Source organism: Sphaerodactylus townsendi, linkage group LG05 (genome assembly GCF_021028975.2).
Source record: "Sphaerodactylus townsendi isolate TG3544 linkage group LG05, MPM_Stown_v2.3, whole genome shotgun sequence".
In the NCBI taxonomy this organism is placed as follows: Eukaryota; Metazoa; Chordata; class Lepidosauria; order Squamata; family Sphaerodactylidae; genus Sphaerodactylus; species Sphaerodactylus townsendi.
Window position 1 is genome coordinate 111,672,537 of NC_059429.1, and position 26,651 is coordinate 111,699,187.

Here is a 26,651-nt window from a genome sequence, read left to right on the forward strand (position 1 = left end):
ATACTCAGGTAGCAAGGGCGTCATGCATTCCTGATGCTCTGCACACATCCCGAAAGAAACAGCAGAATGGGAGGATGAGGTCTTTCAGTGATAGATTTCTTCACACTTCTGATCTTTGACATGTTCCTTACTACACTATGCTGCACTGCTCCTGCTTCTTACCTTGATACTGGAGAGGTTGTGCTCTAGTGCCCGCTCTTCAAGTCACATGCCCTGATGTCCCATGATTTAGTTTGGTCAGTTGAGAACATTTTATGTTTCCACACTAGCATCGTTAATTTATACACACTGCCTTTGTCAAAACCATTATTTTGTGCATTATTGAACATGGTACTTGGATACAAGAGCATTTATGCCAGAAAGTAGTTTTACTTTCAGACTTTCAAATGGATGTGGAAAGCGGGAGGGGATCCAGCATCCGGACATGGCCCACCCACCCTAGTGGAGGGAGGGGAGGGAGGGAGGGGTGGCATGCAAGGGAAGGGGAGTGAGGGAGAGAGGGGAGTAAGGGGTGGCATGCAAGGGAGGTGGGAGGCCACCTGGCACCTGCTGGAGAGGTGTTAGGGTGTCTGAGCTTGTTTAATGATTTCTCTGTGTGTGTGTGTGTGTGTGCGCAAACCCCTTTTTGTTTATGGGTCTCTCTTCCCCCCTTTCCTTTTCTCATGCTGGCAACTCTGGTACCTTCTTGGGAAGGGTGGGGGCAGGCAGATGGCTTCCTATCTCTGCATCAACCTTGGAGAAAGGACTTTCTGTTTACCGCTTCTGTCTGTGGGAATGGGGACTGTAATACTATACTGTGATGGAGAGATTCAGAAACCAAAAGGTAACATAGGCATGAGAAGTAGCTACTTCTCATGCCTGTTACCTTTTGGTTTCTGAATCTCTCCATCACATATACCAATCAAGTGTGCTGGACTGTGGGATTCCCCCTCATTTCGTAGATATATTCAGGAATGTCAAGTCAGCTATTGCAGCTGTGCTTAATAGTGGTCAGACGTCTTGCAATCAGAATCTAATCGTGCTTACTTGTTTGAGTCAAATAATTTTCCCAACAATTTTTTGTGGGGGAGATCAAGGTAAAAGGGCCTATCAGGTCAGGTTTGTTGTTGTTGTTTTTGCAAAATTTACTGGTTCTGGTGGGTTTTCTGGGCTGTGTGGCCGTGGTCTGGTAGATCTTGTTCCCAACGTTTTGCCTGCATCTGTGGCTGGAATCTTCAGAGGTGTATCACAGAGAGAAGTCTGTTACACACCGTGTCTAGTAACAGACTTCCCTCTGTGATACACCTCTGAAGATGCCGGCCACAGATGCAGGCGAAACGTTAGGAACAAGATTTACCAGACCACGGCCACACAGCCGGGAAAACCCACCACAACCAGTCGAATCTGCCCGTGAAAGCCTTCGGCAATACATTGCAAAATTCACCTTTGTATACCACATCACATTGGGGCAAGCCACATTTTCCTATGGCTACTACACATGTAGGATAACTTTGTAAACAGGAGTTCCAAATCCACATTTCCTTTAAAGAAATCTAATGCGCGAAGCGTCCTAAATGGGATGAGGTTACCAATATCTGAGTGAGAATCTGAAAAAGAAGCATGAGCGTTACAGTTTCTCCCGTGTAAAAAATAAAATAAAAATAAAGGACTGCTCCTCGCTTTCCAGGAGGCCAGAGCAGCTCGCTGGACAAAACCCTGTTTGTGTTAAAGGTCTCCTCTCCCCTCCCCATCCCCGGCAGTAGGCAGGGCGAAGCAACGTGGCGCTGTTCAGCCCATCTACGAAGAGGGAGAACTTTTGGGAAGGCCGGAGATTCGTGGGGGGAAAATCCAGTCTCTTTGCCCTGACACTCCGCAGGGTACCCAGGTCTTGCGTGTTCCCCTTGGGTTGCAAGGATGCAATACTAGCGGCTGCCTATCGAATGGCTGCAAAGGAATCCGGGATGCTAACTCCGGATCCGGTGCCTGGGAGCGGAGCAGCCTCTCCCCGGGTGTGTTAGCCAAGCACCCGGCGTCGAAATGCAAAGCGAGCCTCCCTTCCAGGCGCCGGCCGACAGCTAGAAAGCGGCGACCCGCTTGCTTTGGGCTTCGTGCCCAGAAGCCCTCCGGGATTTCACTTTTGCCTGCGCGGTTGGAGTGGGAAGCAAACTTTTGGGGAGTTGAACTTTCGATGCCTCTTCCGTCGACATGGGTAAGTGGCGGGGGTGGGGGGGAGGTGTTAGGGGGGAGCGCCTGTCTAGTTGCCGGATGGAGGAGGGGAAGGCACAGTGAACGGTCCCAGCTGCATCTTTTTTAAAAAAGACCCACAAACTTTGTTGCTCTTTCCTCGCGTGCTCATCCTCCTGCCCCTTTCCGTAGCGGATTTGTATTTCGTTTCTGTGCACGGTAGGGTACGTCTTGCTTTGCAAGAATCGGTGTAAGAGAGCATTCCTGGGAAAACAGTTGGATAGGTTCCTTTTTAGTTTCCCAATTAGGAGTCAAATGGGCTAAGCGTTTGTCCTGCTAAACATCAAGCAGTCTATGCAACCCCTGCATACCCCTCGACGCCGTGGTTACCCTGTGTGTACTTAAGAAGCCCCGCTGGGTAATTGCTGAGTAAACATGCATAGGTTTGAACTGCAGGAATGAAATCCTAAATATATTTGCTCGTAAGTAACCCCCTCCAGCATTTGAGATAGTGGACTTTTTTTCTGGGTAAACATGGCCAGCAGATGGGAGGACGGGACCAGAAGGGGAGTAGGGCTGGCTTCACTCCTTTTTAGAAGTTCACTCTTGGCCAAGCAAAATGAGGCCTTCGATTGGGTTTCTCAGAATCCGGTTTGCCATATAGAAACTCTATTGAACCCTGAACTATCAGGATGACGTTTGACACACATATTCAAGTTTGAAGTCCTTGTCAATCCCTGTCGACTTTTTCCCTTTTGGAAAGAGCTGGGGGTGGAGAAACAAAAATGGGAAAGGAACCAAAGCAATGGAAGCAGCTGTGGCTGGGAGGTAGAGCATGCACTTTGCACGAGGAAGGCCCCAGCTTAAAATATAATAGGTGATGTGAAAGGCGTCTCTCTGCCTGAGATCCTGGACAACCCTGCAAGTTAGAGTGGGCAGGACTGATTTTGCCAGACCCCCAGTTTGATCCAGTAGGCAGATTCATGGCTGTTTAGGGCATTCTGTGTTAGTGTGCATGTCAAGAACACAAAACCACCTCTCACCTGAATCCTTGCTTGTATTTTTTAAATGGGGCTTGGATTCCCATAAATCACGCTGAATAGGATCACCTTTTTGTAAGGGCTGTTTGGTCCTTGGACCTTAAGGTTAGGCTGAGAAGGGGCTGACACATTTCTGTAAACTGAATCAGTGCCTTGTCTGCTGGGTGCGTTCCTCCCTCGTTTTACTTTAGGATGAGGCTGGTGGTAAATAAGGCCAGCCTGGTGTAGTTTTTTAATCTAGTGTGTTTTTTATCAGCACAGCATATACGATTCTCTCTTCGCATTTAATCTTCACAGCAGCAACTCAGTGAAGGGCTGGATGAACATATGTCGGGAGTGCTTTGATTGTGTGTTCCTGCATTGCAGGGGTTGGACTTGATGACCCTTGGGATCTCTTCCAACTCTATGATTCTATTATTCTAAGGGAGGGACTGGTCCCTCCACCCAGTAACTTCATGGCAGAGTGGGGATCTGAGGCCAGGTCTTTCTATCTGTTTATCTCACACACAATCTAAGCACCACACAGTAATAGCTCTCTGGAAATTCAAGCTTATCATAAGCTATCCATCTCCAGTCAGTGCAAACTACGAAATGCAAGGCCTAGCAGTATATGTTGCCCTCCACCAGTCTTATTTCTAGAGTTACGTGATAGCTTTTTAAAACCTAAAAAAACCCGCCTGCCCCATTCATACAGATTCAGAAAGGCTTGTTACATACCAGGAAAAACCCAGTAATTTAAAAATCTCGCAAACAACCCCTTTATATATATTTTTTTACTTCCTGCTCTTTCTTTGGGAAACTGAATTATAATGGGGCTCAGTTTTACCAGAGGATACATTTGCTTCATCTGTAGTTGAATATGTTGGGTTTTAAAAAAAAAATCTGGTCAGAATAATATGTTGTAGCATACGCATGGTGTGGTGGTTAAGATGTTGGACAAGGACCTGGGGAAACCAGGTTTGAATCCCCAGTCACGTGATGGAAGTACATTGTCACCCCTGACCCTGGCTCGTATTTGGATGGGAGGCCTTCAAAGAATACCAAGGTGAAGCTGAGGCAAACAACCTCTGAACATCTCTTGCCTTGAAAACCTTGGGCATGTTCACAAATAAACTGCAACTTGAAGGCAGAACAAAAAACTACAGACCCTCTAAACTCTTTTCCCTGAACTCTTGGGCTAGATTCCATTAACAATAACAGATTGCTTTAATCCTTGTCTTAACGTAAAATCAGGGATAGAATTACCTTCTGTTCATACCTTGGCAGAAGGCACAGCTAAAAACTTACTGTGTAGAAAGTGACTGATGCTGCAGGTTAACTGAGGCCAGGCAAAGACTTCCTCAAAATCATGGAAATACATTATAGCTGTATAACATTTTTTAGAAAATGTGTAAGTGGGGGGACCCACAAGGATTTGTGGGAGGCATCTCATTTTCTTCTGTATCCCCTCCCCACTATTTCTTAGTGTAACAGACTTACCTCTGTGTTACACCTCTGAAGATGCCAGCCACAGATGCAGGCAAAACATTAGGAACAAGATCCACCAGACCACAGCCACGCAGCCCGGAAAACCCACCAGAACCATTTGAATAAGGCTGTGAAAGCCTTCGACAATACAGTTAAAGCCTTCTTCCCTTGACCTGCTTTTCCATGATTTCTTTGTACTTCTTAAAAAGTACAAATTGTGGGGGGTGCCCATGGATCTTCCAAATCACATTTAATTTGATCTTTAATTTCATCTGAGGATGAGACCTAATTTCTTTTTGCTCATTAACTCTTCATTGGACTGAGATGTTAAACGTGCAGTATTAGCCTCATTGGCATAAAGCTAGAAGCATGGCAAGTGGCAGTCCTGGGCATTTGATGAACCAATAAGGTTTACAGATCCTCTAAACAACTAGTTGCTCTGACCTGAATGGCCAGGGCTGGCCCAATCTCATCAGATATTGGAAGGTAAACTGATTAGTACTTGGATGGGAGACCACTAAGGAAGTTAAGGGTTGCTATGCAACCGTCAACCACCTCTGATCGTCTCTTGCCCCTACGGGGTCGCCATAACTCAGTTGTAACTTGATGGCACTTTCTACCTCCACCGCTATAACCAACTAACTAGGTCAGTTGTTCAAATGGGGCCGGGAAGAACTGCATTCAGGCTTCTTCTTGGTGTGTGATTTTTGGATCAGTCACACTCTCAAAGTTTAACTTTTATTACTGGGTTCATTATGAGGACAGAATGGGGAGAAGATAACTTTTTTATTGCCTTGTGATCTGTGGAGAAAAAGGCGGGACAAAACTGTGACAGATAATTATGCTCATTAGGACAGGCTACTGCCACAGATCACAAGTGTAACAATGGTCCATGGAAACCGTGCTTTAACAGCTGAGGAAATAATCTTTTACTCCACCTTTCTCTGTGTACACAGTCTGAGGAGCAAGCTGCATTCTAATCAAAGCTCATAAACCATTAGCACCCTTAAAGGTGACAAGAATTGCAGAAGAATCTAATTAGATCAACTACCGCATTCACCACCACACCATATGTGCCTAATAGAGTTTGAAGATGGAAGCTAATGAGCCTTTCCTGTTACCTGCAAAGCTTTTGTATTCTTCCTGAATAAATATTTTTGCTAATTGTCTCTCTAACCTTTGCGCAAGGATCATTTACAACAGCCTAGATAGCTGTGTAGAAGGTAGCATTTTTCAGTGTATGATGTGAGTGGAATAATGAGTAGAAACAAGAGGGTAAAAGCTGGATTAATAATGCAAATATCAATACAGGTCTTAAGAAAAGAGACAGATGAGACAACAGGCTTTGCTAAATGCAAAAAAGAAATACTGTATTAAGATCTAACTGCAAAAAGGTTTTGTAAAGGCCCAGCAGGGGAGAGCTTGCATGTTTTAGTTGTCATTTCTATAATGTTTAGCCTGTGATGCAGGTTTTTTAAAAATCCTCTTTCATTTAAACAGTGTTTTTGCAAAATACAAAATGGATCCTTTTTACAGAATTAATCTATAACAGTTTGGAGGACTCGGCCACTGGTAATGTGAAATCCTGATAAAGGGTTGTAGTATTGTCATTACATTGTCATTATGGTTTCTTTCATGCACATTACTGCAGAAAATGGTGATCCGGCATGAGCACATGAGTCAGACCATTGGTCCATTAAGGTCAATACTGTCAAGTAGCAGTGGTTTTCATTGGTTTCAAGCAGTTTTATATCACCTCCTATCTCATCCTTTTAATTGGAGACATGAGGATTTGAACCTTGGAACATGTGCATGCAAAGCAGATGCTCTACCACTGAGCCACAGCCTTTCCCCTAACATCTTTCCCAGATATGATGGTGGCACAGCATAATGTTATATAATTGCTACTGTGGAGAAGATAAAGCAAAGGTAGGACTGGTGGTAATTTGGCATATGTACAACCCTACAGGCACTTCAGTTATCAGCATGTCAACAATGTTAGCATGGCTCTGACAACTGAAAGGTGTTATACATACAAAGGAGAAATCACGCACCTTGAGATTATCAACCAGCCTCATCTAAAATTCTGCTATTTTGTATGCTGGTGCAAGCACATCTATATGAGCAAAATCTTGGAACTCCCCTGCACTAAGCACATTTTTATTAATGCCAGTCCTTGAATGCTCTGTGTGCGCTTGAAGGATAGAGTTATCCCTTCAAACCACTTGAAGTCATTCGGGCTCCTCCTCTTTGTTTCCTGCGACTGTCACATGACTTCCATCTAGGGGTGTGCATTCAGATATGTCACACACACACACCCCCCCAAAAAAAAGCTGACAAAAGTTTTGGCTTTTTTTGACCCAAAAAAGAAACACTATTTTAATGGAGCCAAAAGGCAAAGCAAGACAAAAGACAGTTTTTTGGAATTTTAAAAATTTCCACGTACATTATCTTTGCGGTGCTCTGGGCGAGTGGGGGGAGGCACTAAATTTACAGTATAGCTGCCAGTAACTCTCTTCATAAGAACCCCCAAGTTTGGTGACAGTTGGGTCAGGGTCTAATTTTATAGGCCCCCTAAAGAGGGTGCCACCCTCCACCCTCCATTGGAAACAATTAACTCTTCAAACAATTTTAGACCAGAGGATCAAGCTGAGACCATTTTTTCTAACTGTTCTCGTAATGGTAGGACATTTTTCGCCAACATTGCACTCTGTGGAGAGTTTTTGCAGGTTCAAGGGGGCTGTTTTCTGAGGTACAGGCACCAAATTTTCATCAGAATTGCAGGTACCTCTGCTTACAAGAACCCCTGAATTTGGTTAAGTTTGGGATAAGGGTCCAATTTTATAGGCACTCAGTTTCGCTCCATTTGGAGGGCCCTTAAATTGGACCTCCTGACCCAGTCTTTACCAAATATGGGGGTTCTCATGAGAAGATACACTTGCAGCTCTGCTAAAAAAAATTTCTACTCTGAAAACCAGCTCCCCCACCGAGACCCCAGAAAGATTCACCATAGGGTAACATATATTTATTTATTTATTTATTTATTGTATTTGTATACCGCCCTCCCCAAAGGCTCAGGGCGGTTTCCAACAAAATAAAAAGTTAAAACATCATATATATAAATTAATTAAAATACATAAAATATTAGACTAGAGATGGCTTCAGCGTTTCCCCACTCACCCTGATCCCCCCTATGCCGCGTGCTGCTCTCAGCATGCGGCATCCCAGGCACGCGCCCGGACGTCATCAAAAGGCGTCCTTTGCATCAAAAGGCGCCAGGGATGCCGCACACGGAGGGCGCGCGGCAGTGGCGGGGCAGCTGCGTTGTCGCCGCCCCTCTCGTGGGGAGTGCCAGGGGACCCCGCGCTACTCTCCTCAAGTAGCGCGGGGCTTAAGGTAAGTGGGGAAGCACTTACCTTAAGGACTTGCCCCACAGGACTTGCCCCACAGGCCCATAGAGCCATTCCCTTTAAAAGTTAAAGTTAAAGGGAATGGTTAAAAGTTTAAAAGTTAAAGGGAATGGCTCCTAAATTAGTTATTGGAAAAACTTTCTAAGGCCCTGAGGGGGTGGGTATTTTTTAAAATAGGAGCACCAATTTGCAGCGCCATTGCTGGTGCCTCTCTTTAAATAACCCCCAGTTTTAGTGAAGATTGAGTCAGGGAGTCCAATTCATGGCCTCCTAAATTTTCCTCCAGTACTTTCAATGGATTATGGTAGGGAAAACCCTCTTTGGGCCCCATAAAATTGGATCCCCCTAGCCTAATCTTCACTAAACTTGAGCGTACTTTAAGGAGAGCACCAGCAGTTGTGCTGCAAATTTGGTACTCAACCCCGCACCCCCACCCCTGAGTCCCGCAAAGATTTCCCATAGGGTTTAATAGACCTGAATTGTATTTATGAAAACCCTTAAACCCAAATGTGAAAAAAAAATGGTGCACACCCCTGTTTCAGTCACTTGGTTGCAACTTAACCAAACCCAGTGCTGTCACTTGAGTGTTAAAGGTGGATCCCAGGTCTGGAAAGGTGTAGATTAGGTTAATATAATTGATTCATGAACTCATACTGAGATTTAACAACTCTTGATGCCAAGAGCTGGCTCAAATATTTATTTGTCTGAGGCTTGGCAGTACGACATCAGTTTGAGCTCTTCTGTGTCATGAAGGCTGAAACAGTAATGCAAACTAACAATGACCTGTAGGCAGTACCACATCCATTGTCACATGCAAAGCTGTTGATTTGTAGTGAAAAATCATGCTTTGCAGCAGAACCTGAGAGAGTAGGCTGGTGGTATGTTTGCCACACACTGACAGTCATTTCTTGATGTGGTTTGTTTCTCTCCACTGCAACATTTAAATTGAGTATTTCTATTGCATTGTCTCCCCAACTATGTCAGCAGCTGCCAGGAATGTGAAACATGGACTCAAAATATGATATCACTTCCATATTGTGGAAGACGGGGGAAGCACTTGTTGTCACCTAAGAAGCCATTTTGAGGGTCATTCCTTTGGCAAATGTATGATGTGTTCCAGCCTTCTCTTTATGATTGGATTTGCCCCACAGGTTATAATTCGAGCTACCTCGACAGTGCAAGTGCAGTGCGTATTTAGAAGGCCTGAATCACTGAAAAATCTTCTGATGATAAAATAGGTGCTCCTGCATAGAGACTAGACTCAGTGCAGTGCTAGAAATAAGTATGGCATTGTAGTAGAGATGGCAAAGGAGAGTAAACATGGCAGAATGCCCAGAGGCCCTTTTTTCAGCTCAGTGGAGTAGTAACACACATCACTTGTTTACCTGCAAAACTTATAACTAGTAAGAGGACGGAGCACAGATGTTGCTCTTCTGTGTCATAAAGGCTGAGATAGTAATGCAAACTGACAAAGATATGTCTGGCAAACGGGCAAACTGTTGACAGTTTAAAGTCCAGCAGCAGCTAGCTGGAACATCAGAAAGGGGCATTTGAATGGCTTGTCTGCAGTCGATCACTGCCACCTAGAAGGCTGGAGTTCAGAAAAAACATGTTGGCCCCAGAACCTCGTAAAGCTGAAACTGGAATGCCAGAAGAAAAAAAGAGTTTTCGCAGCAGAGTATTTTAAGTAAGATAAGACCAAGATATGTGAAACATGTACCACGCAGAGGCTGAAACTAATCCTTGTAGTAATGAGGGTTGCCAGGCAGTGGTGGGATCCAAAAATTTTAGTAACAGGTTCCCATGGTGGTGGGATTCAAACAGTGGCGTAGCGCCAATGGGGTTGGGCTGGGCACGATGGGGGCGTGACCGGGCATTCCAGGGGCGGGGCATTAATAATTTCTCTGTTACTGTAAAAAACTCTTACTGTAAAAAAAAGTTCCTAATTTCTAGCTGGTATCTTTCTGTCCATAATTTAAACTCATTATAGCAAGTCCTAGTGTCTACTGCCAACAGAAACAACTACTTCTCCTCTAATTGACTGCCTGTCAAATACTTAATACTTTCAAATACTTAATTTTGTTTCTAGAAATCAAAAGAAGGATACTTTCCGTAAACAAGGAACTGTACCATATTTCTAAAACATGTTTTTAAAACAGCCCAACAGGGAGAATTATCCCGTTTTCTACCTTCGCTAACCAGCCACATAGGAAACAACAGGACTTTATGATTTTTGGACCTAATGGAATTTCTAACAGAAAAGCAGACCCAATTAGTAACCCCCTCTCGGCACACACAAATAATTAGTAACCCACTCTCGGGAACTGGTGAGAACCTGCTGGATCCCACCTCTGTTGCCAGGTCCCCAACATTTCAAGCTGAGATTTATGGGTTGGGGCCTGCTTACGTCATATCGAACAGCACCACCAGTGGTAGTTCTTCCATAACCCTCTAGGACAGTGATGGCGAACCTTTTCGAGACCAAGTGCCCAAACTGCAACCCAAAACCCACGTATTTATCACAAAGTGCCAACACAGCAATTTAACCTGAATGCTAAGGTTTTAGTTTAGAAAAAACGGTTGGCTCCAGGGCGTGCGTTACTCGGGAGTGAGCTTGGTGGTAGTCGGTGGCTTTGCTTTGAAGTAACCGTGTAACTCTTCCAATGGGTGAATCACGACCCTAGGAGGGTTTACTCAGAAGCAAGTCCCATTGCCAGCAACTGAGCTTACTCCCAGGTAAAGGATTGCGCTTTAGTTCTTCACGTGAAAATCAGTGAGGTTTAACAGCGCTTAACAGGGTTACCCACACTGCTTCCCCAAAACTAGGTCTTAGGTTTAATGCTAATAATTGAGCCCAGCGGCCCAGGCCAGCCTAGATGTGTGGAGGGTGGGGGTGACTCTGTTTGCACGTGCCCACAGAGAGGGCTCTGAGTGCCACCTCTGGCACCTGTGCCATAGGTTCGCCACCACTGCTCTAGGAATTCTGCCCTATGGTATCTGTAAAAATCTGAAGTGTCTAAAGTTGCCTGGTTTGTAAGGCGGTAAGGAATGTTAAGTGCTTTGGCTCTTGGGTGAGGGGGATGCAGTGGAGAGAACAGCAAGAGGGAGTGACCTGGGAGGACCGCCTCAGACTGTTTGAGCCATTTCTGGTGGCATTTCCAAATTACTGTTCCCTGTTGACACATATGCAATTCTTCTTGCATTAAGCACCTTCTGCATTGTGGAGGAAAGCTGGGACTGGGTTTTTTTGCTTTCTGTTCCCAAATGAGAGCTCTGCTCTCAACTAACTTCTGCGAACTGATTTTAGCAGGCCTTGGTGCCAACAAATTTATGGGAATTGTGGTATATGAATCCCTTGGTCCCTTTGTGTAATACTGTTGCATCGGTTTTCCCTTTCAGATGTTAAGTAGGCTGTGGCTGTTTCTCAGCTGCATTAATCGTTCTGCCAGTCTCAAATGATCTTACCTGTGTAATCCTCCAGGAGATTAAAAAAATACTAACAGGATGGTCAGTGCAGTCTAACAATGACCTTGGTGAATTATTGAAGAAGATAGCATCTTGTTTGCATAAAGCATAGGGTAAGCATAAAGTGCTTTTCCCCAAGGAAACCAAATTCTGTGTGACCAAAATTGGACTTCGGGTGTGTGATACCAGGGTTGAGATGTCTGTCTCCCTGGATTAATACTGCCCTTTATGCAGCCATCATTCTTGCATGTATGGACAAAAGTAAGGCCCCAAAATCTAAACATTGCTTTATTAAAAGCACTGGTTCTCCTTTCCTGTATGATTTTATGTAAAATGTGGATGGACAAGCTGAGAGCTCATCACTGTGTTTTTTCCCCTTGGTTTGTAGGACGTGCCTTGACGGTCTTGCTGTTGTCTTCGACCGTCTCACTGCTTGGCGGGTTGATGTTTGGGTATGAGTTCGGAATTATCTCCGGGGCTTTGTTGCAGCTGCAGCTGGACTTTCATCTTGGCTGTTTTGAACAGGAAGTCTTAGTAAGTTCCTTGCTCCTTGGAGCTCTCCTGGCTTCTTTAGTAGGCGGAATCTTCATTGATCGACAAGGAAGACAGCGAGCAATACTAGTCAGCAATGTGATTTTGCTGTGTGGCAGCCTCCTTCTAACACTAGCCAGGTCATTTGCTTGCCTGGTGTTTGGGCGCATGATGGTAGGTTTTGCAGTATCTCTGTCATCCATGGCATGTTGCATCTACGTCTCTGAAATGGTGGCCGCGCATCAACGAGGGGTACTGGTTTCCCTCTATGAAGCCGGCATCACAGTGGGCATCTTACTCTCATATGCTCTGAATTACGTCTTTTCGGATACGACGGAGGGCTGGCGATATATGTTTGGATTGGCTTTGGGTCCAGTAGCCGTTCAGTTTCTCTGCACCCTGTTCCTCCCAAAGAACTCAGTTAAGTTGAACGTATGCAGCAGCGAGGCTCGCAAAAGCCTCATTCGGCTGGAGAAGAACGAAGAGGGGGAAGATGTAACGCCGCAGTGCCCTAAGGAGAAACATTACTCTCTTGTGGACCTTCTGAGATCAAGGGACAACATGAGGAGCAGAACTCTAGTGGGCCTCGGACTGGTGCTGTTCCAGCAGTTCACAGGGCAGCCCAATATTCTCGGTTACGCGTCCAAAATCTTCCGCTCCGTAGGCTTTCAGAGTGACTCCTCTGCAGTCCTGGCTTCCGTTGGCTTGGGAGTGATGAAAGTGGTTGCTACTTTATTTGCAATGGTTTTGGCAGATAAGGTTGGCCGGAGGGTGCTGCTGATGGCTGGGTGCACAGTGATGGCTTGTTCAGTCATGGTAATTGGCTTGACCAGCTGCTCCATTCCTTTCGATATGGCCAAAGACTGTGAAATGCTCACAGGGTCAAACAACACTTTGTTTGGCTCAGTTCCTTTCCCAACCACATCAATGTCTCCTCAGCCAAATATATCATACTTCCTGTTGAATGACAAAATTAAAGCAGATCCATCTTTTGCTACCATGAGACCAAAAGGATTTACCAAAACAGTGTCCAGTGATAACCACAGAGGCAGAATGGCAAAAGTTCCCTCACGCACTGAAAAAGCGGGCCTGCTAGGTCCATCCAGTGAAGGAGAGGAACCCAACACTGGCTCATCTGTTGCCGAGGTACTTTCCAAGGAACGGATTATTCTCAACTGGATTACACTGCTAAGCTTGATGGCTTTTGTGAGTGCATTCTCCATTGGATTTGGGCCAAGTAAGTGTACATCTGCTTTCACATTCCCAGCGCATCTAAATAATCTGTTCATGTGGCTCTGGTTGGGGATTCCAGTCTTCTGCATTGCCCGAGCAGCTGTGTTGGGGCACAATAGAATAAGTACAGTAGGGCCTCTGAAACAAGAAACCCATAGATGCAAGCAGATATTATCAGGATTCTACCTAGTTTCGGAAGTGACCCATCCTGTTTTCTCCTTCTACTCCGCTCCAAGTAAAGGGTCATAGAGAGATAGCCGAAGGGTTTTCCCATCACTTGCTCCCAGAAACAAGGTGGGTCACCTGACCTCCCTGACCCACAAGGTGGGTCACCTGACCTCCCTGACCTCCTTGCTTAATATTTTCTGTGGATAACCACTGTGGATATGTTTGTTTTTCTGCTTCTTTTAAAACTCTTGCTTCCTTAAAGCCAAGTCACACCATTGCTGTACATAACTGGTATTGCTTACCCTGTCGTTTGCTTTTTTGGAACTTAGGCAAAATCCTTTCAGTGCTCTACTGCCTGAGATCCTTGAATGGGAGATGTTAAGCTAGATTCTGGGATATTATAGGGCACATGTATTACATGTACAACGACAGAACTGTGAGTCCATTTTCTTCTGTATTAGTGATCAGCAGAGGCTCTCTGTATCTTTTACCTTCAACTGAATGGCCAGTATGTTATTCAAAGGGACCAGCTCTGTTTTTTTCCTCTGGAGTCCACCTCTGTCCTTCTAGTCCAGCATTAAAAGAGAGCTAATTGCAGTCCCTGCTTTGACAGAAGAGTAAAGATTAAGTTCTTCTGAGGAAGAGTGTGAAAGACACAAGTCTAGTGTTCCTGTTAAAGCTGAATCAGACTCAGAAAGTGAAAAGGAGAAAGAACCAATTCCCAAAAGGTCTGCACGTGTGACTAAAGGGAAACCACCCCAGAGGTTTGGGTATGACACACAACACAAAATGAAAACAGAGAATGGAGCGGTGAATGTTTTACAAACAAATACTGATGAATGGTCTGAACCAAACAATTATCAAGAGGTTTTGCACAGGGATGAAGTTGAGCAAAAGCGATGGTTTGAGGCTATGAACTCAGTTCAAATCTTTAATCGACCTAGATGTTTTCACTGAGGTTGATATGCCAAAAGGAAGAACTCTGTTGGACTCCAGATGGGTCTATAAAAGAAAGCTTTTAGCGAATGGTGAAACGCTTTTTAAAGCCAGACTAGTAGCTAGAGGTTTCAAACAAAATTTTCCTGAGGACTTTACTGAAACGTATGCTGCCACAGCTAGGTATGAATCCATCAGGTTGTGTTTGGCTATTGCTGAACAAAGGGGGTATGTCTCCAAGCAACTAGATGTGTGTACTGCCTACCTGAATGCAAAGGTGGATGAGGAGATATATATGAGACCACCACCTGGTTACAGGTGTAAAACAAATAAGGTTTGGTTACTGAAACGTGCTCTTTATGGTTTAAAACAATCAGCACATATGTGGAGAAACCATTTAGATGACCTGTTGGTGAAAGAGGGTTTTCAAAGTTGTGCCACTGATTCCTGTGTCTATAAAACAGGGAAACCAGGTGCTGAAACGTTCCTAGTAGTGTGGGTCGATGACATCATAATACTAACAGAAACCGAAAAGGAACTGAACAAAGTGTTTCAGACTTTAAGTAAACACATTAAAGTGCGTGATCTAGGTGAAATAAAATCCTACCTAAGTATGGAATTCGTACAAACTGCTGAGGGTTTATTACTGCACCAAGAGGGTAAAATAAAAGAGCTCTTGGAGAGAACACAAATGGTTAACTCACGCAGCAAGCAAACACCCATGGTAGTAGGTTTCCAAGAACTAGACAGGACACAAGAATGTGATGACTCCGGTCTCTACAGAAGTGTAATCGGGTCTTTGCAGTATATTGCTTCCATTAGCAGACCAGATATTTCACATGCTGTCAGCATTATTCAGTAGGCGATGCCAACAACCAACTGGAAACAGACTGGACTGGGGTAAAGGGTACTGAAATACCTTACCGCAACCATGTCTAAAGGTTTACTGCTGTGTCCAGACCAAACTACCAACATTGCTGGATATGCAGATAGCAGTTTTGCGAATGAAGAGAACAATACGTCTTGTACCGGGTATGTGATAACCTACGCAGGTGTACCCATTTTATGGGCATCATTTAAGCAAAAACTAGTAGCACAAAGCAGCTGTGAGGCTGAATACAGTGCTGTGAATAGTTGTGCTTTAGACATGCAATGGGTGTCTGAATTAGGTAAAGACCTAGGTCTCAAGGTACCAAAACCAAGCATATTATTCAATGACTCTCAAAGTTGTATACAGTCTCTTAAAGGCGAATCTGTTAAGACCAGAACAAAGTATATAGGAGTACGCTATCAAAACATCAGACAGATGATTCAAACAGGACTCATAGAGGCAAGCTTCCTACCTTCACAGGACAATAAGGCAGACATCCTGACCAAGCCATTAACCTCTATAAAACATGAAAGAGGCGCAGAGTTGTTGGGTATAACAGATGCATCTCTGAAGTAAGTCAACCATGTTATGGAATGTAAGGCATACACTGAATTGATATATGTGTAAATGTAACTGTTAATGTGATAAACAAAAATGTGATGTAGGTTTGCCAAGCATCTGGGAAGGGGTGTCAGGAGCTGAAAGTATAACAGCTGGGACCAACCAGAATGCTTCTCAAACTCAGCACTTCTGGAAAATAGTACCTGACCATTTGGTAATAGGAACCTGAAAGCCTTCATACCCACTTGGACACCCACAAACTGAAGCCTTTGTGAGTGCACCTTTCGCTTCCTTTTCTGTGGAGGCACCAGAACATTGGCATAAGAACCAAAAGTATGAAGGTGATCTAACTTAGGTGCCTTACCATACAGCTTCCTATACGGAATGTCACTGAGTGCTTCGCTGAATAATCTGTTCATGACATACGTACAGTAAGCCCATGCCTCCACCCAGAGACTATCTTTTACATTTGCGTCTAGCATGGCACAGCGCACCATTTGTTTCAGTACACCAATCTTTCTCTCTGCTAAACCATTTTCAGAATGCACATAGGCATTAGACACTCGTCTATCTATTCCTCGTTTGTTTAGCCACTCAGTAAATTGGTTACTTAGAAATTCTCCGGCACCATCAATCTGGATTGTTTTCACATCACATCCAAATTGTTTACAGATCCTTGTATGCCATAATTTAAATACATGGAAGGCTTCACTCTTCTTTTTTAAGAAATAGGAGAAAGTGAAGCGTGTGGCTTCAGATCCACAATTACAAACACATATTTGGCACCCGATGGAAACACCATACGATTGTGCTATATCGCAGTGCACCAAAGCGAAAGGGTCCTTAGTTACCCTTGGGCTTTGTCTTGCCACTGGATGCGTTTTCACTTTCCCACTCAAACACACTTTGCACTCCAGAAAACAATCACATTTGGCAAATTGCACACCACACATTTGTGCTGTTTGTTTGAGTACTTTGAAGCTCACATGCCCACATTTCCTGTGGAAGTTGTGCACACAATTAGCTGGGTGCAGTGGGTCATTTACCCCACACACAGTAGTTGGAACATCACAGGTCACAGGGGTGTTACTGTCCACAGTCAATTTATAAAGTCTGTTACTTAATACACCCTGTGCCACAATGTCCCCATCCCTGGCTATGGAGCACCCTGTCCCAGTAAAAGTACATACATACCCATCCAGTGCCAACCTGGACGGCAATAGATTATGCGCCATACTTGGTATGTGTAACACGTTCTGCAGGGTAATCCCCATAGCTTGTAAAACACTTCTCCTTGGGACTGTACAACAGCTGCAGAGCTGTCAGCAAGAGTCACCTCTCAATATCCGGTGTCCTCTTCTTCTGCAGCGAACTTGCCCTTGCTACTATATGTTCTGTAGACCCGGTGTCCAAAGCCACGTAGATTTTGGTGCTTGAATGCGTTACCAGAAAGGCGCTTCCTTTCCCGGTCCTCTGCACAGCCTGTTGCTGGCGTCTAGGTTAAACAATAAGCCCTGCGCTGGCAATTCCTGCGCTAGGTGGTTGGTTGCTCCACAGGTGTAACATCTGCGAACAGCATTCGCCTCTGCCGACTTGTCACCTTAGTCCTTTCTGATGCTGTTGTTCACTTGAGGCTGAGGGTAGGCGCGTACATCCCTTTGCCACTTCCATCCCAAAAGCCTCCCGGACACATAGTCCAATGTTAAATCATCCTCTGGCACACTTTGTAAACCATCCACTAATGGGTCCCATTGTGTGCCAAGAGAAGAGAGCAAAATCAAAGCTTGCAGATTATTATCAAAAGCCAAACCTCTATCGGACAAATCAGCAAAGAGTGCTCTCATTTGTTGCAGATGGGAAATCACATTGCCTTCATGCAACTTGAGATTAAAGAGCCTACGCACCAGAATCAGCTTGGAGCCCGCTGTTGTCCTCTGGTACAACTCTTTCAGGGCAGTCCAACACCCCAAAGCTGTTGTTTTATCTCGCAGGAACACCAATTGGCTGTTTTCCACTGCTAGAACAATGGCTGCTCTGGCTTTCTCATCAGCCTCCACCTCATCATCATCGTCCATATCTGGAGCTTTCTGTGCAGCTGTCCAGAGTCCTTCCCGGATGAGGAAGCATTTCATTTTCTCTGCCCATGAGACGTAATTGGACTCATTGAGCCTTTCAAACAGCAGCCCATGAGTAGGACCCGTCATGACTACGGCACACTCTTCGCTCCACCCACTAGGCAATGTTACTCACCAGTGGGTTGTACGACGCCTAGTGGCAACTGGGCCCATAACCTGACATGAGTTGACAGCGTAGGTGCAACTGAGCATACACAGAGTGCGGCAATAACCACTGGAGCCAGGGAGTTCACGCAAAGAAAGAATGTATTGGCATTGATACAATATATACAGTTTAAACGGACAGAGCCTTCGGCTTAGGTCCTGTCCCCAGCAAGGAACATGCTTAACTGAGTTAGCTTACTTATATACCAGGGGTAGGGAACCTGCGGCTCTCCAGATGTTCAGGAACTACAATTCCCATCAGCCCCTACCAGCATGGCCAATTGGCCATGCTGACAGAGGCTGATGGGAATTGTAGTTCCTGAACATCTGGAGAGCCGCAGGTTCCCTACCCCTGTTATATACACTATGATACATTAATTAGCCTATGGCTAGTACAGTCAAAGGTCACATGACTCTTATATATAGCTGATGCAATCATGCTTAGTCATTCCCTTTGGCTGACTGCTAACAGGTTACTGTAGTTAGTCCTTCAGCAGGCAATTAAGGCAATCAAGGGTTTTGCCATGCAGCTGTTATACTTTCAGCTCCTGACAGTACAAACATACAAACATGTATAAAGAGTCCTCCAAAATACACACGGAGTTTGACAAATGGGTTAATTTGTAACTTGCAGATTTGCAGTCAAAACTTTATCCAGTTTTCAGTACTCTAAAGTTTTTCTAGTATAATGTGACCCAAATGTACTTCATGCGAAAGCCCCGTGCATGAGCCACTAGCTAGCCTAACAAAGGGAACCCGTGTTTGTCAAGAGCCTTGGAGATGGGGAGGTGGGTTTAATAAGGGAATGTCTCTCTTTTGCTCTCCATCTCCACCCTCTAAGGAAAAGTTGGGAGGGAGAGGCTGGCAGTCCCATTTTTAGGATGTTCAGGCTAACTGACTTTTATGAGTTAAATGACGGACATTTCATGTGGGGCTTGGGTAGTCCATACTTCCCTGCTCATACTTCTTCATATGTCAGGAGAGCACTTCACTAAACATATGCTAGTTTTACTATGATCCCCCCGCCCCCGCCCCTGTATGCTTGGATGACTGACTCAGAATATTGGTTGTCTGGGATGTCCTTCTGCCCCTTCCCTAGCAATCTTCCTTTTATTGAATACCTTTCTGTTTAATTGTGCTCATTCACCACTGCTTTTGGGCTATTTTTTTTCTGCTAATTTCCTTGTGAATGGAGTCAGTGTGTGTGTGTGATGCCTCTGCCAAACTCGGCTCCAACCTATAGAAGCTTTCATGACCTATAAGTTTCTTAATTTTGAAGGCAGTGAGGGATTTGGGCAGTCCCATCCAAAGGGTGGGGGGCCTGAAAGGGCTCTAGGAAGTGACGTGGCCTTGCCCCGATGGGTTTGCCCTCCCAGGGGCACTTACCCCAGCAGAGGGGGCAGACACAATGGCAACCACACATCCCACACCACCACAGAAGCTGAAAGTTTGGACTGTGGCAGGGCTGCACTGGCAAGGCAGGGGGGCAGGGTTGGCAAGTGTGGAGGCAGGACAGGCAGTGGTGGGATTCAGATAATTTAACAACCGGTTCTGATGGTGGGATTCAAATAATTTAATAACTGGTTGTATACAAGCACCATTTTAATAAATGGTTCTGCCGAAGTGGTGCAAACCTGCTGAATCCCACCACTGAGGGCAGGGCATTCCCAGGGGCGGACCTGACATTAGTTAGCTCCCTCCCAGGGTTTAGGGCCAGTTGTACAGTGCACCGGCCCTCCAACATATGCCACATTTTCTGTGGTGTATCTTCATTCAGCCCTATGGAGCTTTTCAGCCGTGGGGAGGTCCAGGGCTTTTCCCTGCTCCCCATGCCATTGGGGACCCCTTTTGGAGGGTGCAGGGTAGCGTGGCATTGATGCTATGGCCCACCCCCTCCGGGTTCGTATGGGGCTGAATATTGTATTAGCTGCTAATACATTATAATTCTTTTTGATTTCAATTTCTGCACTGTTACAAGCCTTCTTGCAATCCTGTAAAGTTTCTTAATTCTGCTTTCTGTTACCTGCATCACTTTTGTTAGGCTAGTTTCCCATGTCCATTGGGTCTTAATTTTCAAATCATGAAAATTGGGTAAGGGAAGCATGCGTATACTTCGATGAGTGAAATAAAGGGGCAGTGAAGAACACCATACAATCTTGGGCTGTGGGTCTGGAGACCTTTTTACACTTATTTCCTGACTTCCTTTCTTCCCGCCAAAAAACAAGGTCATAAATTAACAAGCTGAAGTTGAGCTCTGATTATGTTCTAAGCCAGCAGTCCCCAACCTTTTTGAGCCTGCAGCACCTTTTGAATTCTGACACAGGGGGGTGGGCTCAACCACAGAACGGCTGCCACAGAGTAGCTTCCACAAGAAGTGGAGTCAAACACAAAATGACTACCACAACTTACCATCCACAACACAGTGAAGATCATTGTGCTGTGGCGGCAGCTGATGCCCAAGCAATTTTTTAAACAAATGTGAACAGCCAGTCACAAATCTTGCTGGGCAAAAGGCTCCCGTGGCCCTGCCTATTGTTTAAAACACTTGGTGGGGACCAGGAAGAGTTTCAGCAGCCACCATGTTGGAGACACCTGTTCTAAGCTATGTGAGGCTGAAGATGGAAACAATATTTTAAGAGCTGAAAATACCGTATATACTCACATATTTTTTCTGCACATTTTTTGTGCTGAAAAAGCCCCCCTCGACTTATACACGAGTCAGGTGTATTTTAAAAAATATTTTAGGGTTTTTACTTTGTCGGCCATCAGGGGGCGCAGTGTTTAGGCTAGAAAATGGTGATCCGGCATGAGTACATGAGTCAGACCATTGGTCCATCAAGGTCAATACTGTCAAGTAGCAGTGGTTTTCATTGGTTCCAAGCAGAAGTCTTTTATATCACCTCCTACCTCATCCTTTTAATTGGAGACATGAGGATTTGAACCCTGGATCCATGTGCATGCAAAGCAGACGCTCTACCACTGAGCCACAGCCTTTCCCCTAACATCTTTCCCAGATATGATGGTGGCACAGCATAATGTTATATAGTTGATACTGTGGAGAAGTAAAGCAAAGGTAGGCAATTTGGCATATGTACAACCCTACAGGCACTTCAGTTATCAGCATGTCAACAATGTTAGCGTGGCTCTGACAACTGAAAGGTGTTATACATACAAAGGAGAAATCATGCACCTTGAGATTATCAACCAGTCTCATCTAAAATGCTGCTCTTTTGTATGCTGGTGCAAGCACATCTATATGAGCAAAATCTTGGAACTCCCCTGCACTAAGCAAATTTTTATTAATGTCAGTCCTTGAATGCTCTGTGTGCGCTTGAAGGATAGAGTTATCCCTTCATACCACTTGAAGTCATTCTGGCTCCTCCTCTTTGTTTCCTGTGACTGTCACATGACTTCTATCTAGGGGTGTGCATTCAGATATGTCCACCCCCCCACCCCCCGAAAAGCTGGCAAAAGTTTTGGCTTTTTTTGACCAAAAAAAGAAACACTATTTTAATGGAGCCAAAAGGCAAAGCAAGACAAAAGACAGTTTTTTTGGAATTTTTAAAATTTCCAGGTACATTATCTTTGCGGTGCTCTGGGCGAGTGGGGGGAGGCACGGTAGTTTTGTGACAGGCATAACTTTTCAGTGGAGCGTTCACTTTTATTGGCTGTACTTGCATGCTGTGGGAATGGTACTAAGACCTGCGGAGCTGTTCTCTGGAGAATGAACTGATATTGCTCGGAGTGTTCCATTTCCTATCCCCACCTCACTCTGTTCCCTTCCTTCCCTCGGTCACAGTGACATGGCTTGTCCTCAGCGAGATCTATCCTGCTGCCATTCGTGGAAGAGCCTTTGCCTTCTGCAACAGTTTCAACTGGGCTGCTAATCTGTTGATCAGTCTCACGTTCCTTGACCTCATTGGTATGTGTGGCCATGCTGGCTGTTGATACGTTCTGCGCCTGTTTGCTTTACAACCAGGCTGTTTAGACCGGATGCTGAGGGGTGTGAACAGGAACGTTTCTTACATACCTGTTCTTCTTTTGTAAAACTGTTGAGAGTTTGCTTAGGGGTTGGAATAGCCAATGATAACACCCGCCCCCCAAAAGAGAAATCTTTACCATGTCCTAATTCTGATTTAGCATGGTACTTTGACTTCTATGTAGTTGAAATTACTCCATATTATCTTGAGTCCTGATATGAAAATTTGCATTGAAATTTTGGTTAGGGGGAAAAAATCAAGTAATTGTCCACTCATCTATTTCGGTAGAAGTTAATTCTCCACATATGTCACTGGGCACCTCATTATTTGCTTTAGTTCGTAGTTCTGTATCAGATTGATTGCCATTTCCCCTGTATTATGTGAGAGGAGATATATAAATTAAGAGTTTTATCTTTGGTTTTGATTTGGCTTCACAGCCACAGTCAATCAGGTGAATTCATAACTTATTTTTTCAACTTTGGGTTTATTCCATGCATTTGTGGTTTTATCTTCTCCTCCCTTTTTGTGTGAAGTGCCGCCAAGTCACTTCCACTCATGGTGACCCTATGAATCGATGTCCTCTAAAATGTCCTCCCTTCTTACATATCGGAAAAACATACTTGTACTCTTATTGCAGAATTCCTGGGGATAATCACCTGAACAACATTACTTACAATTTCTGAAAGTGTCAAGTTTGCTTGATATTGTATTGGCAACAGCAAACCATTCATGGTTATTAATTTAATGAATATATCTTTAGAAAAGGACAGTTCCGTTGAAAAATAATGTGCCAGAAAACTTTCCCATCTCACTTCACTGGGCATGGCTGACTTCTCACTGAGTAAAAGACAAGGTAGTTCTGTACAATGGTGTATCCAGTGGGACAAGAGGGGGCAGATGGCCCAGGAGTTATTTGCCTGGGGCAAGTGGGGGGTGCATTTTGCCAACCTTCCCCGCCCCCACACGTCCCCCAGCTGAATTCCCCCATGCCCCCTACACCACCACCACCCCTGGCAAAAAGAGATAACTTACTTTCCTTCATCCGAGTGGTGCCACGGCCGCCAACACACTGAGGGCAGAGACAAAGTCAGGGAAGGAGCATACCCCCCCCCCCCCCCCCCCCGTCTTCGCACCTGCCCTCAGTGTGTTGCCAGCCTCAGTGCTGCTCAGACGAAGGAAAGTAAGTTAAAATTGAGGGGGGGAGTTCAGCTGGGCATGGGGAGGTGCTTTGTAAATGTACATTACTGGTTCTGTAGTTCCCTTTCTGAATTGCCATGAAGAGAAACAGATTGGGTTGGATCCAACCAGCTTTCTGCTGGTCAAAAAGGAAAGGCAGGGTCCCCTTCAATTTCCCTAAAGCAGTGGTGGCGAACCTTTGGCACTCCAGCTGTTATGGACTACAATTCCCATCAGCCCCTGGCCATGCTGGCAGGGGCTGATGGGAATTCAGGTCCAATAATCCTGGAGTGCCAAAGGTTCACTCCCTACAGCTATAAAAAAAAACTGTGCTGGGAATCATAGGATCTCCATGCACACAAGCCATGTGGGTTAGGGAATGCAATAAGGAGTGGAATTGGGCGAAACTGAGAAGAAAGTTGGCTGGATTGAAGTCATTAGTTTGAATCTGAGGCCTGCTCTAGACCATGGTTCATTTTTTAAACTGAAGCATTCTGTGAATAGCTGGTAACCAGAAATTAGCCGTGTGCGCTAGAAACTCAGATTCTCCACCGACAGATCTGAATTCCAGTCTGTACTCTGTAGTTTTATCTGTGAAAACATATTTTTGTGGGCCTTGTTTGATGTATCCCCTTCATGTTAATAATGCTGCTCAGATTTGATAAATAGACTAACTTCCATCAGGCCAAAGCAAAAGCCTTGTCAATTTTTTTTCTGCTTTTCTTATATCTGCAGATGCCATTGGTTTATCATGGACATTCCTTCTCTATGGACTAGTGGGAGTGTTGGCTGTTATATTTATTTACCTTTTTGTACCAGAAACCAAAGGACAATCCCTAGAAGAAATAGACCAGCAGTTCTCAAAGAAGCGGTAAGTCTCAGTGAACCTGCCATAGGGTTGCCTGGCTGGCAATATCAACACTGGGCATTATAGCACTGATTGATTGATTTTAGAACATTTATAAGCCACTTTTCTAGAGTCCTGCTTGACCTGGACAGGATGTTGTCTGTGTTGATATGAAAGACGGCATAGAGGTGCAAAATGTCCACAGTGTATATCGTAAATATGAGATTGTACTGCTGGAGGAGTTGCCCTAAAGATCTGTTGGCAGACCTGGATGAAATGAGAACGTTCTTCCAAAGCTCTCTAGATAAATAGCAGAGAATCTTGTGACATCTTAAGAACTAACAAATTTATTGCAGCATAAACTTTTCATGAACCTCTGTTCTCATTGTTTATTTATTTATTTTTCAAATTTGGTATACCACCCACCCCCAAAGGGCTCTGGGCGGTGTACAATCTTCATGATAAAACTTTACAATTTAAAACCTAGTATAAATAAAGGTAAACCATAAATAATTATTAATACCATATGTATATATACATACATATATATGTGTGTGTGTGTGTGTATACACACACACTATACCATCTCTCTCTCTCTCTCTCTCTCTCTCTCTTTCTCTCAGATGGCAAAGATCACATATCATATTGTTACGAATTATTACAAGTTACGAGGGCTGTTCCAGATTTATTGCAGCATATCAAGTTGGATGACATCCAATTTCAGCAGCTATCGCCCCCCCCCCCCCCAGGCCCAGTGGAATAATTCCGTTCTACAGGCTCTGCGGAACTGCTCAAGGTCCTGCAGGGCCCTAACAGACAGTGGCAGGGAATTCCACCATGTGGGGGCCAAGGCACTAAAGGCCCTGGCCCAGGTGGAGGCTTACCGCATCACAGAAGGGCCAGGAATAACCAATAAATTGGCCCCTGCAGATCGCAGAGGTTCAGAGGGGACATATGGGGAAAGATGGTCCCTAAGGTATGAGGGCCCCAGGCCACAAAGTGCCTTAAAGGTTAATACCAACATCTTGAAGGTGATACTGTGTTCTATTGGGAGCCAGTGCAAATGACGCAGCACAGGAGAGATACAGTCCTGCATAGAGCTAGCTTCTTGCATCTGACAAAAATGCTCTGGTTCAAAAAATTGGGCTGCAATAAATTCAGTAGTCTGGAACACTCTCAGGATAACTAACAGATTGTTGTACCATTTGAGAATATAAATATATTGTTCCATGGGGTATAGAAACTAAGGGCCTTTCCCCACTTCCCTTAAGCCCCGCGCTACTCGAGGAGAGTAGCGCGGGGTCCCTCGGCACTCCCCACTGAGGGGGCGGCGACAGCGCAGCCGCCCCGAAGCTGCTGCTGTTGCGCCCCTCAGCGCGCAGCATCCCAGGCGCTCTTCTCAACGGCGCCTTTTGATGGCCCCGCGCAGAGCGCGGGGTCGTGGGGATGGCCGGGCGCGCACCTGGGATGCTGCGCGCTGAGAGCAGCGCGCGGCATAGAGGGGAAGGACGAAAGTGGGGAAAGGCCCTAGGTCCCAGTCCTTAGAGAAGATCCAACTTGCGTGCCTTGATAGGTTTCTGTTAGTTAAGAGGGACTCACTAGAGCAATATTCTCCAAAGATTTACAAAGCAGGTTTTTTTTAGAAAGCATTTTGATAAATAAAAAATGTAAATTCTGGCAATTAGGCAACATCAAGTCTGGCAATTAGGCATCATAAAGTCTGGCATGATGTGTTTCTCAGTGTAAAATTTTGAAATGGTGTGTGACCTGACATATGACCCAATTTATGCTGAAATACTGTTCTGTATAGAATAGGTCCTGATCTTTTGGGAAGATCCATTTTGGGTAGTTCAAAGCATTTTATGTAAATTAGCTAGGTATTTAAATTATTTCTACACACACACTACTTCTTCCAGACTATAATTATGCATTTTGAACCTGTGGACTGGAAGTGCAGTTCATGAACAGTTTTGCCCCATGTTGAAAAATCTCTATGGACCCATTTTACTTTCTGTATACTGTGAAGTTAAAATGCCATCATCAGAATCCAAGAGAGACTTGAAGAACTGAATGAGACTTCAGCCATTCCTCATTTGCTACATTAATGTGTTTGCAGGTTGTTGCAAGGAAATTTTTTCTGTCTGAAAATGTGTAACAGAAGAGAGATCCACGCACGTGCTCATTACCAAAGAGTAGACCGTTCCAGTGCATTTTGAGGGAACATTTGTGAACACTGCCACATGTGGACAAGAAACATCAGTAGCAGAGTGTTTATTACTTCCGTATTGGAAGTGATGTGAGGAACTGCACAAAGGAAAAATCTGTACTGCTCTGCTCTGCTCATTGGGGTGACATCACTTCCTTTAAACATGATACTCTGTTATACATAACATCTAGATCCTGATTCCTTGCATGCCTTGAAAGGTTTCTGTTAAGAGGAACCATAGTCGATGTCCTCTGATGGTCTGCAAAATAGATTTCTTTTATAAGCATTTCATAAATAAAACATAACTTATGACAATGA

At 44.7% G+C, this 26,651-nt stretch overlaps 1 protein-coding gene across 2 annotated transcripts; it reads left to right on the forward strand.

Moving 5' to 3' along the window:
• Positions 1–1,749: 1,749 nt before the first annotated feature.
• Positions 1,750–26,651, forward strand: SLC2A10 (solute carrier family 2 member 10). 2 transcript variants are annotated; one of them, XM_048499054.1, is made up of 5 exons: positions 1,750–2,188; positions 11,934–13,313; positions 21,924–22,046; positions 24,016–24,151; positions 26,244–26,651. In XM_048499054.1, the coding sequence occupies exons 1-5, from the start codon at positions 2,185–2,187 to the stop codon at positions 26,341–26,343; spliced, it is 1,743 nt and encodes a 580-aa protein (XP_048355011.1). In that variant the 5' UTR covers positions 1,750–2,184; the 3' UTR covers positions 26,344–26,651. The 2 variants fall into 2 exon arrangements, with proteins under 2 accessions (XP_048355011.1, XP_048355012.1); XM_048499055.1 differs by lacking the exon at positions 21,924–22,046.

Bases quoted from the DNA above. Each gene is read 5' to 3' on its own strand.
- SLC2A10 (XM_048499054.1), top strand. The intron at 22,047-24,015 runs GTATGTGTGGCC...TTATATCTGCAG, and splicing joins CACGTTCCTTGACCTCATTG to ATGCCATTGGTTTATCATGG. The intron at 24,152-26,243 runs GTAAGTCTCAGT...ATGTGTTTGCAG, and splicing joins CAGCAGTTCTCAAAGAAGCG to GTTGTTGCAAGGAAATTTTT.